This window comes from Gallus gallus, chromosome 14 (genome assembly GCF_016699485.2).
Source record: "Gallus gallus isolate bGalGal1 chromosome 14, bGalGal1.mat.broiler.GRCg7b, whole genome shotgun sequence".
NCBI lineage: Eukaryota > Metazoa > Chordata > Aves > Galliformes > Phasianidae > Gallus > Gallus gallus.
Window position 1 is genome coordinate 3,389,513 of NC_052545.1, and position 18,392 is coordinate 3,407,904.

The 18,392-nt window shown below is 40.2% G+C and overlaps 1 protein-coding gene across 2 annotated transcripts in view; it reads right to left on the reverse strand.

The window, feature by feature from the left end:
• The window catches only part of GNA12 (G protein subunit alpha 12), a 38,727-nt gene that overhangs the window by 12,606 nt on the left and 7,729 nt on the right, over window positions 1-18,392 (reverse strand). Inside the window, exons 1-2 of one of the 2 annotated variants that reach the window (XM_046900835.1) lie at window positions 15,329-17,800; window positions 14,840-15,055 (exon numbers count right to left, since the gene is read on the reverse strand). In XM_046900835.1, the coding sequence (XP_046756791.1) occupies window positions 14,840-15,055; window positions 15,329-15,355 (243 nt within the window). In that variant the 5' untranslated portion in view covers window positions 15,356-17,800. Of the gene's footprint in view, window positions 1-14,839; window positions 15,056-15,328; window positions 17,801-18,392 lie in introns of those variants that run through there. The other variant, XM_001233236.7, reaches the window with a different exon arrangement.

Here is an 18,392-nt window from a genome sequence, read left to right on the forward strand (position 1 = left end):
AAGGGAAGAACAAGGTTGTTAACACTCAAGTAGAGTAAAGCAACCAGGAGACTAGCATTTGCAAATGCTGGAGACTGTTAGATTAGCTACTTTGCCATATGCTGAGATGAGAAAACAAAATCTCACCAGCAAAGAGATGTAGAAAATGCTTTAAGAGAGACCTACTGGCCACAACACCCAGCTTCATAATCCATGTAACCTCTGCAGGTGAGCATCCAGACATCCCCACTTTCCACACCCTGGTTTGGTCCCAGAGAAAGAGTAGCTCTTTACAGACCCTGAAGAATCGGGTTTAAAGCTCTCATGAGGGGCAACTGTAAATAAACAACCCTGCTCATGAAAGAATAACCTGCATGCTCTTTCAGCAAATCACTCCCAAATCTGTACTTCTGCTCAGCCTCACTATTAACAGGGCACAGAGTTAGCACAACCTCAAGTGTGAACCCTTCTCTACAACAGCTGAAGAATTCTAAAGCATAATTTTCTCAGGAGACAAGCATGTCTGTGCTTGCTCAGAATCCACTCAGAAGGATGCTGAAGTAACCCAAATTGTCCTGAAATGCTGAGATGTTAATGCCCATTCTACACCGCAATTCTCTTCTGCTGATATTATCTGCATCCTGTCTGGGCACTCACGCTTACTGACACAAGACAAACATTAATTTTTCAATCACCAATTCCAAGACAGAGACTTAACCATTTCTCATTATTTAAGCCATACGGAACTGTAACTACCAGGTTTCTGTAATTTCCTCCTTAACAACAGCCTGAGCTGCTGGCTCACATCCAGCAGCTCTAGAGCTTATCCAAGTCGCCGATATCTGTACCCTGCAAACATACCAGCTACAAGATGTACTGTTTGCTTCTAAGCTTCTAAAAACTACCTCTTCTTTCTGCTGCGTGGTCATACAGTGTAAGTATCACATGTTAGAAGACTAAAAATATTTTAAAAATTCATTATTTGTCAGCTCGGTACAAACAGGCAATGCAAAAATCTGCTTGTCTGTCCAAGTCAGGATGGCTTTCTATAAACTCGTCCTGCTTTGATACATGACACGTTGGCTGAACTGTATGCTTTGCAGCATATGAAAAAATATGGGATCGAATATTTATTTCATTTTTCCCAGAAGTCCAGGCTAGTCTGAGCTCCCACACCAGCAAGAAGAATTGAGGGTCCAGCAACTGAGTGAAGTTATAGAAATACTTAACAGGAGCAGAGTTCTTGTGGTGAAGGGTAACTCCCACACAGTTCAGTTTTTTACAGCAATTAAATAAATACACCACCTCTTTCTGGAAGCTGTGCAGGGAAAAAAATCTTACATTTTTTTCCCAAAAAATTCTAGGTGTTTCTTCATCAGCATGATGCAGAGGAGATAGATTACTCAATAGTATGTTAGCAATTCTGTCCATTTGTCTCAAATACGCACACTAGTAAGTACCTCTAGGAGGAAAGGAATTCTCTCTCAGACTAAGGCAGGCTTGTCCTCCAACCTAAGACTCAAGAGAGATCAGCACAGATCCCTGTTCTGATTTTACCTTTTCTTATTGTCTCTATAACTACTTCACAGACCTACACTGACAGGAAGAAAAGCAGGTGCAAATAGCAAAGAAGATACTACTAGCCACACACAAAACAAAGTTGCAAGGAGTGACGTATAAGAATTAAATCACTGCTTTCTTTTATTATAATTATTTTTAATTCTAAAGAAAGCTTCAGCCAGACTAGCACATGATAGTGATTTAGCATGTCCCAGCCCTCAACGACTAGTAACTAGAAAGATCCCAGGAACAGATATAAAGAGATACACACCCAGTTCATGTGGAAGAAACACAGTATGGTTAAAGAACAGCAGCCTGATGGCTGCAGCCAACATCAGTGCACCCAGCTCACATACTCCTCTTGGCACCAGTGGACAACAGATCTAGTCCTAAGCATCCGTGAAAGGATTCCTTCCTGTTTCCCTGCCAACTAAGGGAATGCATTGTGTGGAGCTGCTGCGAGAACCCTTTCATCTCAGACACCAGAGGTTCTTGATGAAGTTGAACTAATGCACGCCAGCTCAACTTCTCATTCCAAGCACAGGCAGCTCAAACGCATAAGGGACGGCGACTGAAAGCAGCAAGCCTGCCATGGTTAAAAGAAAGTCCTGAGCAATAACTGAATAGATGGATCCAAGTTCCTGGTCAATGACTGGAAAATGATCCCATTTATTCTCAGTGGGCAGCAGCCAGGCAAAAAAAAAAAGTGCATTTCCAATGAATGAAGAGTTTAAAGCAACTGGGTGTTTCTGCAAGCCACCAAAAATAATGCACAATCCAATTAGGCTGTCCTAGTCCTGAGCTTTGTTTTCAGTAGCAGTATGCAAACTTGAAACTTGTTTTGTTTACAAAGACATCTGCAGAACTAGAAAAGACACCGACAGAAAAATATTACCTTATGGATGAATCTAGTCAGCAGTGCTGGCTATCTGATCAAGACGAAATCAGTTTACCAGTGAGTTTCCCTTTCAAATCTTATCAGATAAAGGGATGGGAAAAGAGTATCTTAGATCTTGTGGGCTGAAAAAGCAGCTAACACCAGTCATGAGAGAATGTTGAGCTTGGACTTTTCCATGGCAGGCAGCCAGCTGGAAAGCTAAGCAACTTGACTGCATTTACAACAGGAATAACCTCAAGTATCTCACAGAATGAGACTTCCTACTCTACTTCTACACCAAAGCATTTGTTCCAAGGTGCCCTAATGCTCCATCTGCTGCATAAAAATCAGTTCAGACGTGTTTTAATGCTATTTTCCCCCTATGTTTGTTTTTGAGATAATTGAAAGGACTGGAGTCATTTATTCCACACATTTATTTGAAAAAAAAACTTTATAAAGATTTTCTCATTTTGTCTGTATGCATCCAACCAAGATGCAGATGCAATGCAGATTAAAATGATAACCTTGCAAGATTCAGAAAGCTGTTCAGTACCTGAAATTTACTTCAGCCTCTTACAGAAAATGCAAGTTATGTCTTAGCTATACTTAGGTGTGCTATTCAACAGCTTGTTTCCCTTAAAAACATGTATGCAGATGGGAAAGTACAGAAAAATATTCCACTGGACTTAGATTATTCTTAAGTCTTACACCATTACCTCAGCTCTCAGCAGACTCAACTACACAGAACAAGACCTGCAGATTCTTTGGGGGGATTCCTCTCAAACTGCATCCGTATTTCCAGAAATCATTTACCCTGGGAACAAATAGCCTCTTCTTTTTCAATAACAACTTGGTACTCGTTAATTCTAAGACACTAACCAACACAGAAATAGAAAATTCACCTTTTCTGCCTGCTTGCTTTCCCAGTGACTCCTCAGATCAATGCAATTTCATTTATGTACTGGTATTCTCTCAATACTGAGAAGCTACTCAGTTTCACAGCTCACCCACACCAAGATTGGTATTGCTTTGTATCAAGTCTGAACTTTAAACATACCTGTAGGACTCTTAGATCAGTAATGATCATATTTCCTCGTGTCAGTTGCCAAGAACATCTATTTCATTAGTTCACAGCTGTACTCTGGGTCTGAGAGTGTTCCACTCAGCAAACAATGACCCTCCTTACAGCCCCATATCGCCTACTCCTGCATCAGTCACAACACCTGGTGTTGATTCCAAGAGATGAGGAACACTAAATCAGCCTCTGAATATCTGAAGTAGACCTCAGTTTCCATCTGCAATCTACTCGGGTTTCTTGAGTGATAAGACTTACAGTGATCACCTCAAAATACTATTTATTTATTTACATGCAGTCATGACATACCATTGTTAAAAATATTTCTCCCCTAAGTTATGGATTTTGTGGTGGAAGAAGAGGAAATTCTTCCAAACACACACTTTAACTTCAGTACTATTGATATTTTACTAAGAGGGCTTCAAGTAACTTAAATTTCATTGCAAAACTCCTTATCTTTCAAAATATTCAGGATCACTTTTCTGCATTTTTTCACTTCATCCTACTGTACAAGCTCACATGAAATTTATGTATGAAGTCCAAGTTGGAATGGACTTGCATGAGCTGAAACATACAGCTCTTCAGGCATTGGTACACTAAAGGATCAAACATCCGTGAGCGAAGACTCACAAGGTGAGGTGGGATTGGTAACTGCATAAACAACGGCTGTTTGAATTGATAAATCTAACTTTCATGTGCATCTACATCTGAGCCCTTTGACATCCCTTAACCAAACTATCACGAAGTTCAGGCTTATCAGAAATCACTACAGGGCTTTTTTCCTTCATAATATCATAGACTTGTATCAAACACAAAGCTCTATTCTTATTCACCCTGAAACACAAATGCATCTGCTTTATAAGAATCTAATAATTGCTATTAATTAATAATTACTAATTATTAATTAGTAGAAATAGTAGTAGAAACTAGAAATTACTAATAATTGAAATAAGTGACTTGGAATAAGTGACTTGCATTCCATCCTTAAGGCCTGATTTACATGTGTAAATTAATCAAGCCACAGTGCAAACTGAAGCAGGTTTAACAATCTTCTACAAGCTGCTGAGCAAACTGGCCTACTGAAAAAAGCCCAATTAATGCTCTGGTCACATTCTCCTGGGCTGCAGTGGGGAAGCTGCCCAGCCATGTGTACAGCCATCTGAGCTCCTCGCAGCCTAAAATGCATATGCTGCACCAGAAGAAGGACAACTGAAAAAGAGGACATAATGGGTTCTTCTTTGCCTTCCTGCCCAATAAATACACCTCTAACATCATTCATTCAGTGCTATAATCTGACCAGAGTGAAACCAGACAGATCAAAGTCCTAACTACACAGAACTTGGAGAGAGTTAAATAGGAGAAAGAGTTCCATCAATAAACCATTTTTTTCCAGTTTGAGATTTTACTGAGTTTTCCCAAAGTAGAATTAAGTGCATATCATGGAAAGCAAGTCAAATTAAGAGGCTTTGGGGGTGGGGTAAAGAGCAGACCTTCTAAGGACAAACACCAACAGTTTGTTCAGGAGTAGGGCCAAGTGAAGCACAAGTCTGCCACAGTCTGAACTGCAGGAATCTATGTTGTATACAGAGGAGACATTTGAAAGGTGTCAATAAATTACTTCTCAGAGCAACATGTTTTCCACTTTCTCAAACAGAAAATCTTGCATGATGTTTCCAAGAAGTTTTTCTCCTCCCCCAAATACTAAGTCAATAATATAGCAAATTATGTTCACTTCACAGAGCTGCTTTAAGTTTAGCTGCAAACTAGTGAGAAGAGATCATGCCTTCTGGCTTTGTAACAGAAAGGCTTCCCAGCTAGCACAGGTTCAGAAAAAGAAAAGTACTGAGCTAAATTTACTCTTCTCCTTTGAGAAGACATCTCTCCTTCCACACAATCAACTCACAGCTGATCAGTCTGTGGCAGTATGAACTCTCAAGAGACTACCTTGTTCAGATGCATCCCTAAGTTACCCAAACATACATATGAAAATCTCCAATGTTGCACAGCTGTCATTTCACTTAGACTCAAAAATCACAAGTCAAATACCGTGTTTCTCCCTCCCTCTGCTTACCTCCTTCTCTGAGCTCAGTGTACACATAGAGCAGAGACTTACTTTGAATGTTACACAAACACTTGTGATACACTGACAACTTGGAGAGCAAACATTTGAGAAAGCTAAACAGCACCCTTGTAGTACATACGCCTTATTTTAGCATGAGGAAAGACTTATGAAGGAAAGGAACAATTGTCTGAGAAAGACACTGCCATCGTTCCCTGGCAAGCTTCACATTTAGGTAACTTGTGCTCGTGTTTGATGCCAGCTGCTTGCTCCTTCCTCAGTGCCACAGCATGTCACCACCTCAGCTGTGCATACAATCAGTGCCTCACATCAGCCTCTCCGTTTACAGCACAGCTTCCAATAAAGTTATGCCAACACAAACAGGAACACAGTGCATGGCAGAACTCCCTAAACCACCATTTCCTATCGCTCACCATGATTACTGTCACAGAACTACAGCCCAAACTAAGCTCAAACTTTGCATTACACACTCAATGTTTTAGTGTACGGCAGATCTGGGAGTAGGAAGAGGGAAGATAAGAGAAGTAGCTTAAAGAAAGTTAGTCTTTACAAGAAGTTTTTACAAAACGATCAGGGTTTGGATAGCTGGCACAAATACAACAAAGCAAGTTATTGCTACCTGATGATTCTACCTGCACTTCCCTTTTCAGCTTTCTTGCATGTCCTACCTTTTCAAGAATACAGGCTTATTAAATGTAACTTGTCACATTGACTGTGCATTAAGAACAACTTCAGATATCTCTTCTCTTTCTTTAAAAAGTGTAAAAACCAAGGGAATACACCAGTGAGACTTGCTCATGAGAACAGATCTAGTTCTTCATGCATCACTTATTTGTTCATCTGTGCTTGTTACTTGCAGTTGTAAGTTACGTAGGACCAAGAAACCAGGAAATTCAGGAAAGCTTTCAAGCATTAATTAACCATTATCCTATTAAATTCAGTGGCCCCTTTGAAAAATTCAAGCCTTGACCTCAACTATTTTTTTCTCAAGAGAACACTTGGGAGTAATTTGGAAGGCCACTGAAATCACTCTCTCTCTCTCTCTCTCTGTTCTGATTTTGGGTGGAAAGGGTAGGGTCCAGACCCAATATGAAAGAAAGCAGACTTACTACAGAGAAAACACAAAAGAGCTGCAGAAGGCTGCCCTTGGAACTGGCAGCACCCTTGGTGCACAGCAAGCCACATCAGGGCAACGGGCTTACAGAAAATCACTCTTTTCTTTTGTACAGCCTCCCCTCCCAAAACAAACTTCTGAAACCAGCTGTGAGGGCAGAAAAGCACTAATATAGCACATAGGAAGCAGCAGGAGCCCACTTCTCTTTTACAGAGCTATATGATCCTTGAAGAATTGCATGTGGCTTTAATACACCAAAACCACTGAAAACCTATGTCATGGAAACACAAACTCAGTCTCCATTTCAGCTAGATCTTTGAGACTGACTGAATCCCACCTGACAATCAAGCCCTTCCACCTGAAGCGATATTCTGTAATTGTTTTTAGACTCTAGTATGAACAATTATTAACATAGATGCCCCTGCATAACATAGTATTTTGTCGTGACTACAATAACAGTTATTGTGTCCTCATGCACTACCACAGCTTTAACCTGTACACTCCTTGTTCAGTATATGAGTTCTCTCCAGTTTCCACCAAGTTTCAGTGGTTCACTGTTAGACTCCCTTACTCAGGCAGAGAGATCTCCTTTAAACACAATTATCTTGCCCAGACTTCTGTAGTACGTTCTCATTACTGTGAACCTCTAGTGTCTTTCCTGGTGCAAATCCTGCAGTCTCCTGAATTACAGAGATCCATTAGAAATGGGAGGTGGAAACTAAATGGCAAAATCGACAGCTCAAGTCAACTCACCAGGTTGGATCTGTCTCTGCCCAGAACTCTCCTGCACGCTAGGAAGGAGGAATAAGGAGATCACTCCCATGTATTTCAGCTACAGTGGGGTACTGGCTCAGACAGCTTGAACTGAAAATTTCCTTCCTTGTTTCTCACAGCATGTGCCAGCATTTCTTGATGGGAATGCAAAGATTAATTACAGCTGTACTTGCTCTGAACAAATCCTTATATTCAATACAGTCCTGCAAGATTTAGAGTAGTGCTAATTAGGACTTAGAACAACAATTCTGCAAAGACAGACATACTGAGTATTTTTTCTAATTATTTTATGCATAATAAAATTATAGCTTCTTTCCAGAAGCAGGGTGGCATTTAGTCTCAAGAGTTGGGAGCCAAAAGGACTTTTCCAGTCTAACAATTTGATTTTGTGTTTTGCTGTTATAGCTGAAGGTAAGACATCAAATTATAGCCACTACCACACACACAGGCAAGGATGACCACCGCATTTATTCTGCTCATCTTTGGGGACACCCAGACAGTTCTCTAATTGGCTCAAGAAGTGAGAGGTAAAAACAAAAGCTCACTCTTAATAAAATACACAAGTAAAAAGAAACATTTTGACCACAAAAATGGTAAACCATCATGCAAGATGCAAATCATACTAAAGCATTTTCAACATGGGAGCTGTATCTGTGAAGCTGTTTCTCGCATTCACCTTAACCACACCAAAACTACAGTCAAGATTTACTGGCATCCCAGGGCTAAAAGCAAGAACTCCTACAGACAGGCTTACACAGTGCCATACAATTACCAGGCTTTTTAATCTACCTCCAAGAACCTAAAAGGTACAAAGTAGGACCACACAAAGTCTAAATTTCAACCTTTTGGTATCCAGACAGTGGGGAATTAATGAAGTGTGTGAACACACTGTAGGTTTTTACAGACTTCAGAAGTGATTTTGCCTTAAGTTTTTGACCTTTAAAAGGGGGAGGAAAAAAGAGATGGAAGAACTGCAGAGTGCCAAGAATTCACTAGACAGGGTTCTAGAATAGTCAGCAGCATAGGCCTTTCCCTATTAATTTTATTCAGTGTCTGTCTCAGTTCCCATATGGTAGGCATCTTAATTTCTTCTTATCTATTTATTGTATGTGATCTGCTTATTACTTTCCAACTTATCTTCTCTGTTCCATGCAAACTGCATCTCTTCCAGCTGTTGCATTTTGTCACAATCTAAGGCCAGAAACAATTAATGTCAGGAATCTTGATTTTTTCACAAGAGCATTCTTACAGAAGGCTATAATCCTTGCTTGAGGCTTCTCATAGGTAACATAAAATGAAATACTTGTTATTTTCTAACACTTTCCCATTTGTATTGTTTTGAAAACATAATTCATGACCTTTCTGGTTCTTGTTATTTCTCTCCAATAGCAGGAATTACTTAAGAACAGATAATAACTGCTTTACTATTTTACACAGCTTTCTGTGGGTGGTTCTGCTTGAGGAAACAGCTTCTCTCACTGAGGAGATACTGCACAAGTGGATTTTCTTAGAACTCAAAGTGATTCAAAGTGTAAAATGATTTATGACCTTTGAATCCAAACTACTTTAATTTAAACAACTTATCACCTCTTGCTCAGTGGTGATAATGTCAGTTTTGCTATAAGCAAGTGAAGCATTCCTTGCTTTAGGTGACAGACATGTTATGAAGGCATCTCAACTTTGGCTCTTGCCCCAGCTTAGTAATGAATTTGAATCCCCAAGACTGTCACAACATACCAGTAATACACTGGTACAGCCAAACACCATGCTGCTCGAGGTGGCTGGTTGCAGCAGGCCTGGCAGCATCTCTTTTAAACATCTGTTTTCAGAACAGTGCAAGCTGAGTATTCAACTTCTGTATATGCAAACTGACAAACTATACGTAGAGCGTTAGCCAACACCCACACAACGTTGTGCAAAGGCTCCTAGCCATATTTTGCTTTGCTTCCTCTCCGGTTTTAATAAAATTCAACCTAAAACTCACTAATTCTCCCTTCCTTTAACAAAATACCACTTTTGTATGAGTTCTCACTTGAGACTTTGACCTGAAAAAGAAATTTCCTATTTGGTCTTAGAAACAAGGATTAGAAACCAGGGACTCCAACTGCTAATCCTTCCTACTACAGACCAGACACAATGCTTTGCAGTATTATACTTAAACAAGCAATTAACTACTTATACTATACAACCATGACTCAAACTACATAACATGAACAGAAACATAGGAGGTTTTGGGATTAGAGGACAGAACCAGAACTAAATTTGGACCTCCGGTACTTAACTGCCATATTACGGGCACAAAGCCTTGCTTAGATACTTAACTGAAACGAAACACCTACATAATTCACCCTGCTATGAATCCAGAACAGGATATTATTTAAGCTGTATAAAGTTGGCAAGTTAATGATCCTTGAAGTTATTATGACATCTTATGCCAGATTAAACCCATTTCAGAATTCTAACATAACTAAGACAACAGAATTTTACTGTAATTTAACAACAAACAAGTGGAAAATTTAAGTGAAAGCTAGGTTATATAGCACTATCACTCCTCCAGTATAATACCCACAAACACCCAAAGAAATGGATGAAAGAAAGGCATTTTCCAGAGTCTTCCCATATTGAAGGCTTCAGAGTCTCTTAGTATTTAAAATATTACTGGAAGTGTTCCATGCAATTCCCTGAACAGAGATCTAAAAATAACTATAGACACAGTAGTAAGTTTTCATCTATATTTGCAAGCCCCTGACATCTTGCTCAGGAACCACTACTTCCTATTTATGCTGACTTTTAGAAGGACCTATTACACATCAGAAACAGTTTAACAACTGTAATAACTGTAATAAAAGCAACATCAATAATAATAATTAAATTGATACTCCAGTAGTGGATCATGAGTATATCCTGCATATTAAGAATAACTGCATTAAAACGGATTCCTTTTGCAACCTCTGTGCATTGCCACACACTCTTCTGTAAGAAGGTAAACCATCTGTGAACACAGAAGTCAGAAACCAGTCTGGCTGCATTTGAATAAATGGGCACTTTGGAGTTCAGAGTAAACAGCCTCAACAATCCTGAGGAGATGAGAAGATAATTTGTACCACTGGAGTAGTTCAAGAGCTCTTGAAATACAAGGTTAGACTAGAAAGACTTGGTATTCTGAAGGGAAAGAGCAAGAGTAATTCAATTTAAGATACTGCTTTGACTAAGAGTATTTAAGATAGAGATAAAACAACATGCATGTTTAAAAACCCTAATCTAATAAAAACAATATAGTTTTACTTTAACATATCAATGAAACCAGATGACTGGCTTTTCAAATCTGCTCATTTTTAGTATGAGCTCTGTGATAGTGCTAGCACATGACATGCAACTGGTTTTAACCATGATTTATATATCACCTCCTTGCATGAGGAGCTATGTTTAGCTCATCTTTACCCACCGTGTTAATAGAGATCTCCCTTCCCTTTGTAAGCTTGGTTCTAGACACATCAAAGCAAAGAGAATGGCTTCTCACATTTTCTCACTAGAAAAAAATGCAACAAAACCAACACCACCATCTGGACAACAAGATCCTTATGTTGGCCTTGGTCTCCACACTTTATGACACTGTAGGAACTTGCATTATTATGGGTGAAAAAAGAAAACCTTTCAGCTTATTTTAGTACCCACACCTGAACTCAGAAGAATACTGAAACACTTGTTACAGGCTCAAAGTGAAGAAGTTCCCTCCCTTCCAGATGAAGTACACCTGCGATCCCAAGACCCTTACTATGAGGAAGCACTCAGAATTTGTCTCCACCTGCTGGGAAGGAAGAATTAACACCCAGCTGCCCAAAGCCACCGCAGGTAACCTCGAAAAATCAAAATGTTACAGGACATTTTCAGACACACGATAAATGTATTCCTTTATTCTAGTATACAGACAGAAAATGCGGTAGGATAAGGAGGGCAAGGCAGAAGAGAGAAGAATCACATACTGATTACAAAGGAATTCCTATTCCAGTAGTTAAAAAAGGAGGACAGAGACGTGACAATGTAGCAAACACAATGAAGCTTTTGTCCCGGAACAATTTGGCTTGCATACAAGGAACAGAGGAACTTGGGGCGGTGGGGACAGACTTGGGGGGGGGAGTGGGGGGAAGAGGCTGAGGTTTGTGAAAAGAAAGTGAAATTGGTTGGTCTGCTTTAAGAAAGACTGGGAAAAAAAAAGAGGCAGAAAAGCACCCTGTCATTGTAGAATCCACCCACTCATTTCTGAAAGGCTCAAAGACCCAGACAGGGATTTACAGCCAGCACTTCTAGGCACTGAATATGAAGCAGAAAACACTCAAATGCCCAGAGGCAGCTTCTGTGGTCCCAGAGCAGTAGCTTTCAGATTGTATGCTTATGGTTGGAGCCATTTTCTTTCAACAAGTTTCCTGCTGCTGAGTCAGTCCTTTTGCTCAGTTACAGACCATCGGAAGACACCTGTATGCTGCAATTTTCAGCTGCTGATAACCAACCAAAATGTTTTATTTTCTATTTTTAAAGCAAAGCTACACAGCTTGCTGATGAAATACATTTCAAAAACAGACCAATAAAATCCTCTGGCTAAGAAGTCAGGACAGCACTGACTAGAGGAGTAACTGCTGGAGCCAAAGTAATAGCAATAATAAAACGAGGTGATGTTCAGTTGACTCTAAAGCTATGGTGAAGAGAACACGAGTGCTGAGCAAGGTCATCAATTCTGAATGTTTCTGGATGTTTGAAAGACCACAGTAATGTAAAGCTTTAAACTCGAGAAGATTTTAAAACTAGGAGAAGGATAATAAATACAGTTCAAACCAAGCATATTCCAGTAAATAGCTTACTTTAAATAAGAAAAGGATTCCTGATTCAGAGGTCCTCTTCAGCCTTAGCAAAAATCAGTTCAGAAAAGAATTATTTTCTTGGAGTCCGCTAAACCCGGCTTTTATTTATTTACATGAATCTGTTTCCAGGAAGGGCTTAAACTAAATTAAGGTATAGGTTTATACACACAATACGCAATTATAAATGAGGCATCTCCTTAAACTATCTGCTTTCTGCAAAAAGTTTAGCAGTTTTAAACTTCCTAAAAAATATAAAACGAAAAGAACAAAGCCTGTCCTGGCTCTGATCTCCAGGCACTTGGGCTGTCAGACCTTTGCTGGGTCTGGAAGCAAGGCCAAGAACAGGTTCAAGTTACTAAAATCTCAAGTTTGTTCAGTGATCAATCTAAAACTAGCATTTGTGACCTTGAGAACAACCTATGATATTAAAAAACAATTTTAATATATATATATATATAGTTTAGAAATTGAGGTGTTTTATGATCCAGTGATGCAGCCTACAAAGTCAAGGAATAGCACTTGAGAATTTTGGGATGTTGCTGCCACAAATGCATGAAACAGGACTGAGCTGCCAGCACTGTTCTATAGTACACTCTCTCTGTGTTGACGAGCTCACAGCTCTGGTGCTGCAGCAGTTTCAGTTACCCTAGTAACGCTAAGCAGGTCACATGAATGCCATCCAAAGAGACATACGATAGAACTACACTGTGATGTTGAAGATGAGGATGCATTAAATGATCACTTGCATGCCTCTATGATTCATTTTTGCAGAGCTTTTTTATTTTTATTTTTTGGTATTTCCTGTTTAATACTGCTCTCAAAGCCAGAGAATGCAGAGGTAGGCCTACTGATCTTGGAATGCTATTTATTCAACAAGCTAGACTTCCCCCCCACCCCAGTTTGATGTAATTTTATTGCTAACCAGAATAAGGATGAATATCCCACATGATCCCAATCTGAATTTCTCCATAAAAAATGAAACTCTTGCTTGATCACAGTGTTTCTGAGAAAAAAGAAAAAAATAATAGGCAGCTGATGCAATTATTGCTCATTATACTGGATTCTCTTAGTAGTTGTCTCATGTTAAATGCAAGTCCCCCGTGGCATGAACCAGCTTTTTATTCACATTGGAACAGAGCAGAACAGCAAAGGCCTAGTGTGTTTCTGCAGATGCTAGGAATTATGAACCAATCTCCCTCCTCCCCACTGCACATCCCCCCTCTATGCCCAGTGTAGTAACACGCAAGTTGTTTTTCGCCTAAGGAAACAACATTTTTACCACCATCCCATGATGATTTCACCTTGTCATTTTATTCATTCCTTATCCATGTTCAAAGTACTTCAAGAAACAGGTTTCTAAGACACACAGTAAGACTCAAACAGGTATCTTAATAGTGGAGACAGATAGATATCTAAGCTCTGCATCATGAGTTTAACTACAGTACTAAACACTGGAGAAGCTGAGAATAGCAGAAAAAAAACAATGAGAATCTCATCACTACAAGTTACTCTAGTTTTTCCATAGTCACATTGAGTTCCTTTGTAAGGGTTCTAAGGGAGACTATTCAGATGCATGTTTTTAAGCACTAACTCTAATTAGATGACATTTATAACATATCCAGGAATGGGGAATCTCACCTTTAGCTGTCTTTAAAAAAAAGCTGAATCCAGTCTGTGGATTGGAAACAAACAATTCTATCTGGAGATTAAACCATTATTGATGCTCTAAAAATCACAAAGATACATTTATCATAAAAAACAAAATCATCTAGTGTCACCTTCTAAGAACCAGTACCAGAGACACTATGCTGCACAGATTACCACTTTGTTGCACTGAACAGGGAATGGAAATAAAAGACAAAAACCATTTCCATCTCGGGCACAGGAATAAAAAGGAGTGGATTAGGAACAGCTGTCAGAAACACATTCCACACCAGAAGTGCAGTTATTCTGGTGCTAGAGCATGAAAACCTAATAACAAGAAAGCAAGAAAGATTGCACATTTTTTCAAGCTCACTGTCATCTTTTAGTTGCTTATCCAAATTTCACTTGCAGACGTCAGCATGAAAAGAAACAGCCAAACAGCAGCAGCCAGAATGGGTGGTGTATTCACTTCAAAAGATCTGCATGCAGAAACAGTTTGCCAGTATCAATACAGTGCAAGCTGGCAGGACTGGAAAGTTACAAATTAAGTGTGCCTTCATCAGTGACCTACTATGAACAGAACTACTGAGCTGCTAAAATATTTTTAGTTCAACCAATTCCTGCCTTTTTTGGTTCCTCTTGCTCTTCCAGTTTATCCAGTCGCACACTTTTCCACTCCCTCTCACTGCCATGTAGTTTTTCAAGTTTGGCTCCAATCACCACTTGTTCCTGCTGCTGAAGTGCTCAGATTTACAGCATAACTACAAACAGCTCACATGGTGGCTAAACCCTGCACATAGCAAGCCATCTTTCAACTGTGGGGATATTTATACAGCAGGGAAGTTTCTTCCCCTCCTATCAGGAGAATGGCTGTACTCACCAGCTGATACTCGCTCCGACGGCTGAAGGCTTCCTTGATTCCTGAGTCCCTCCACAGGGCACACAGTGCAGGTACGTACAGCTGGAATGTGGCAGGCTCGATGGGCATTCCAGCTTTGTTTTCAAAAGCCATCAAAAACATTCCGTGCTTCTCATTCTCCGTGTACTGCCAAGGGATTCCCAGTTTGTCCCGTGCGTCAACCAGAACCCTGCAGCCCTAAAGAATAATTCAGATAAGAAAGTCAGTGATGAAGAGATTGAAGTGGAAAAGAACAAGGGCTCAGAGGTGCCTGAATTTCAGGGTTGGTTTTTTTTTTTTTTTTTTGGACACTACTCTGATGGGACTGAACTCAGGAGGGAATCATGAGCATTGTTTATTGTAACATCCCACCAGAAAGAAGATAGAGCGAGCTTGCTCAGATAAGTAAACTAGCCACAATGTATTTCTTAACATGGAAAAAAATAATAGCAACAGAGCAAAGACTATTACCAACAGATTAAAAATAGCAGTACACATCAAATACACGAAGTGCCTGGGAACCAGCTTAGTTTCTTATCTGTGGCAAAAACCCAAACAGACTGAGGTTAAATAACTTTGAAGCTTCAGCCTTGAATCTAACACACCTGTTCTTAATAGCTTCAGATGGACAATGCTTATTTCTCAGTAGTAAGAATCATTTCAACAATGGGTAAGTCTTAAAGGTGGCTTAGCATCTTTAGCACCATTTAATTCACAAGCGAAAATCTGTGGGTTACATTAAACAACCATTTATTGTGCTGATCTTCTGGTGTAACAGTTTAGGAAAATAAACTGTAACATAAAGCAATGGTATAGAAGTTGTCTCCAAAGCTACACACATGAACCCCTGCATCATTGAGACTGATTATTGCTTTGTGTACTTCAAGCTACCAAGGTGGCAAGCATGTTTTCTCAACACTTGAAGTTTTTGTGTCTCCCACCCTTTAACAGCACCACAAAGCAGGAGCAGTAACGTCTCCAGGGGAAGTTGAAGATTGGAGAGGGAAATGCAGAGTGACTCAGTCTGAGTGTCACAGAACAGGAACTCAAAACGAAGCATCTTAGCTGTCATCGTCCAAGGAGTGCTCCTAAAGCGCAGTCACCCAAAAATGTAAACACTTCATTCTCCAGTGATTGTTACTTGCTTTTTATGAAGTACAGAATAGATTTTGACAATACCAAGAAAACTGAGTGTACTTATGAACTTCTAGTGCAAATCCCAGATGCCCAGTGACTCTGCTGCACAGCTCAAAAGCCCACTCCCATTCCTAGTTACAGGATGCATTGCTTTATTAGCAGAAGTCCTTTGCTTTATTTGAATGGCGTCAGTAAGTGCAAGCCTGAAGGAAAAAAGCAACACATCCAAGGCTCTCTGAACTGGAGATGCCCACATTACATCTCTTGAAACTACATTTTTCTGCAAGCACAGCAGTCACCTGTGTACAGCTCAAAGTCAGCAGCAGTTCCCTTCACCCTCAGCTGAGCATTTCACAATTCATTTCTTCCAGAAACACTGTCGTAACCAGGATGGATAAGAGATCTGCTATTTCTAGCCTAAACACCAGGTTCATTCCTGTGTAGGGAGAAGTTGTATTTAAGGTCACAAACAGTTAACTGGGCTCTGCCAGCACACAGGGCTCAGCTCTGACCTCTCACCAGCTCCAGCTCCCTGCAGCCATCCTCGGCTCAGCCCCAGCTTTTCCATCCTCAGCCTTCCAATGGATTTAACCCTCACCAGCTCACAGCTACTGCAGTTCCCTACAGGCATCTCAAGCAAACGATGGCAAGAACTCTCAGTTGCTGCTAAGATGAAGTGGTATTCGGACTTCAGACTCAATGCCTTTCCCCATACTGTCGCTTTGCCTCTTACTGCTCCCATCAGAGATGTGCTGAATCTCGAGACTGCTGTTAAGGATAGTCCCACCATTTGTTTGGGAAAAAAAAAAAAAAAAAACAACACAGAAGAGAATTTTAATCACAGGTGTAGATACTGCTCTGGTCCAAGAATAGTCACTTATCTGCTGGCTGCAGCTTCTTGGCAAAGCAGGTCTGAATGTCCGTCGGACAAGAGAAGGAACAGAACTCCCAGCTCCTGGGTGTGTTAACTACCTCAAGGTTACCTGGGGGGGAGCACTCATTGCCTTCCTGTGCCTGATAGAGAGGGAGGAAGTGCTGCCAACAATCCATGTGCACAGCCTGGCCTGGGGTGAGCTGGCAGTCAGGGCAACGGCAGAACACAGATGCGCAGAAACACACAGCAGGTCAATTTTAAACATGGACTGAAGAAGACCAAAAATGGAACATGGGTTAGCAGAAATGGTGCCCTATGGATAACCACAGGAACAGTGTTTCTCCAGTCAGGATGTGCACAACACACCACCTTTTAGGACTACGGCTAAAATGCCTCACAGGTAGAAGCTTGATAAAAGCAGCATAGCCAGTGTTTCCTCCCCCCCATCTCTTTGTGGTTAAATATATTTGTGACTGAACAAGATCCCCCACTAAGGTTAAACTAAATCTAATATTGCTGCATCTTCCCCAGACTACAAATGCTACAAGCAAATGTCAGAAAGATGAGGAGAAACAGAGAAATCTCCAAAATGAGATCTCATGTATGGCTATTATTTCATAGAGAGCAGTAAGCATGCTGCCACAAGCAGTGGATAATCCTTACCTCAAAAATCTGGGGTGCAAGCTGTCATAGGAAAGGTTTCCTCGTTCTGTTTCCACTGCAGCACCCATTTCACACGAAGCCTTTCCAACACTATGACACTTTTTCTGTTTTTCTTCTACTAAGGGAACCATCAATTCTCTCTTTCATTCAGAAGACTAAATATTGTCAATTGCTGGAATGTTTTCAAAATTGAAATACAGAAAAAAAGTGGCAAAAGCTTTTGATATGAAATTCTGAACAGTTCAGCTGTGCTAAAGGTTCCGTGCTGCAGAGCAGACATGGAACAAGCACAGTTGGAAAGAACTCAAGTCCACAGATAAGGATGCTGTCAAACACTAGGAGGAGGCAAAACAGCAGCATACAAGAACGTTAGAGAGGAAAAATAAGAAAGTTCTCTGTCCTATTCCTTTCCTAGCAATTTTTAAACCCATCCAAGTCACTGTACAAATCCCTGGTATGCATGTAGACATGAATGGAAACAGGTGAGAACCAAAAAGGTGCAGAAGAATTGCAATGTGATCTATTTCATGAAGTATCTTACACAGAAGGAGATATTAAACAGATAGAAATCTAGACCTTTGACAGACCTAAGGCATGACGTATCAGAAACCTATAGAGATTAAAAAAGAAATAAACAGATTATTTGTTTTTACCCCTTCACTGTACAAGTTCTTGTGTACTGCAACACAGCTGGGTTCAACTACAAGGATGGTTTTCTCCTATACACCCCATAATGAGACTAACTCAGTTCCAGGGGATGCTGGCCAGAAGTATAAATGGACTCAAAGACCAACCGAGATAATTTTACAGAGGAAAGGCCCCAAGAGGACTATTTGATTACATTCCAGATGCAACTCCTGG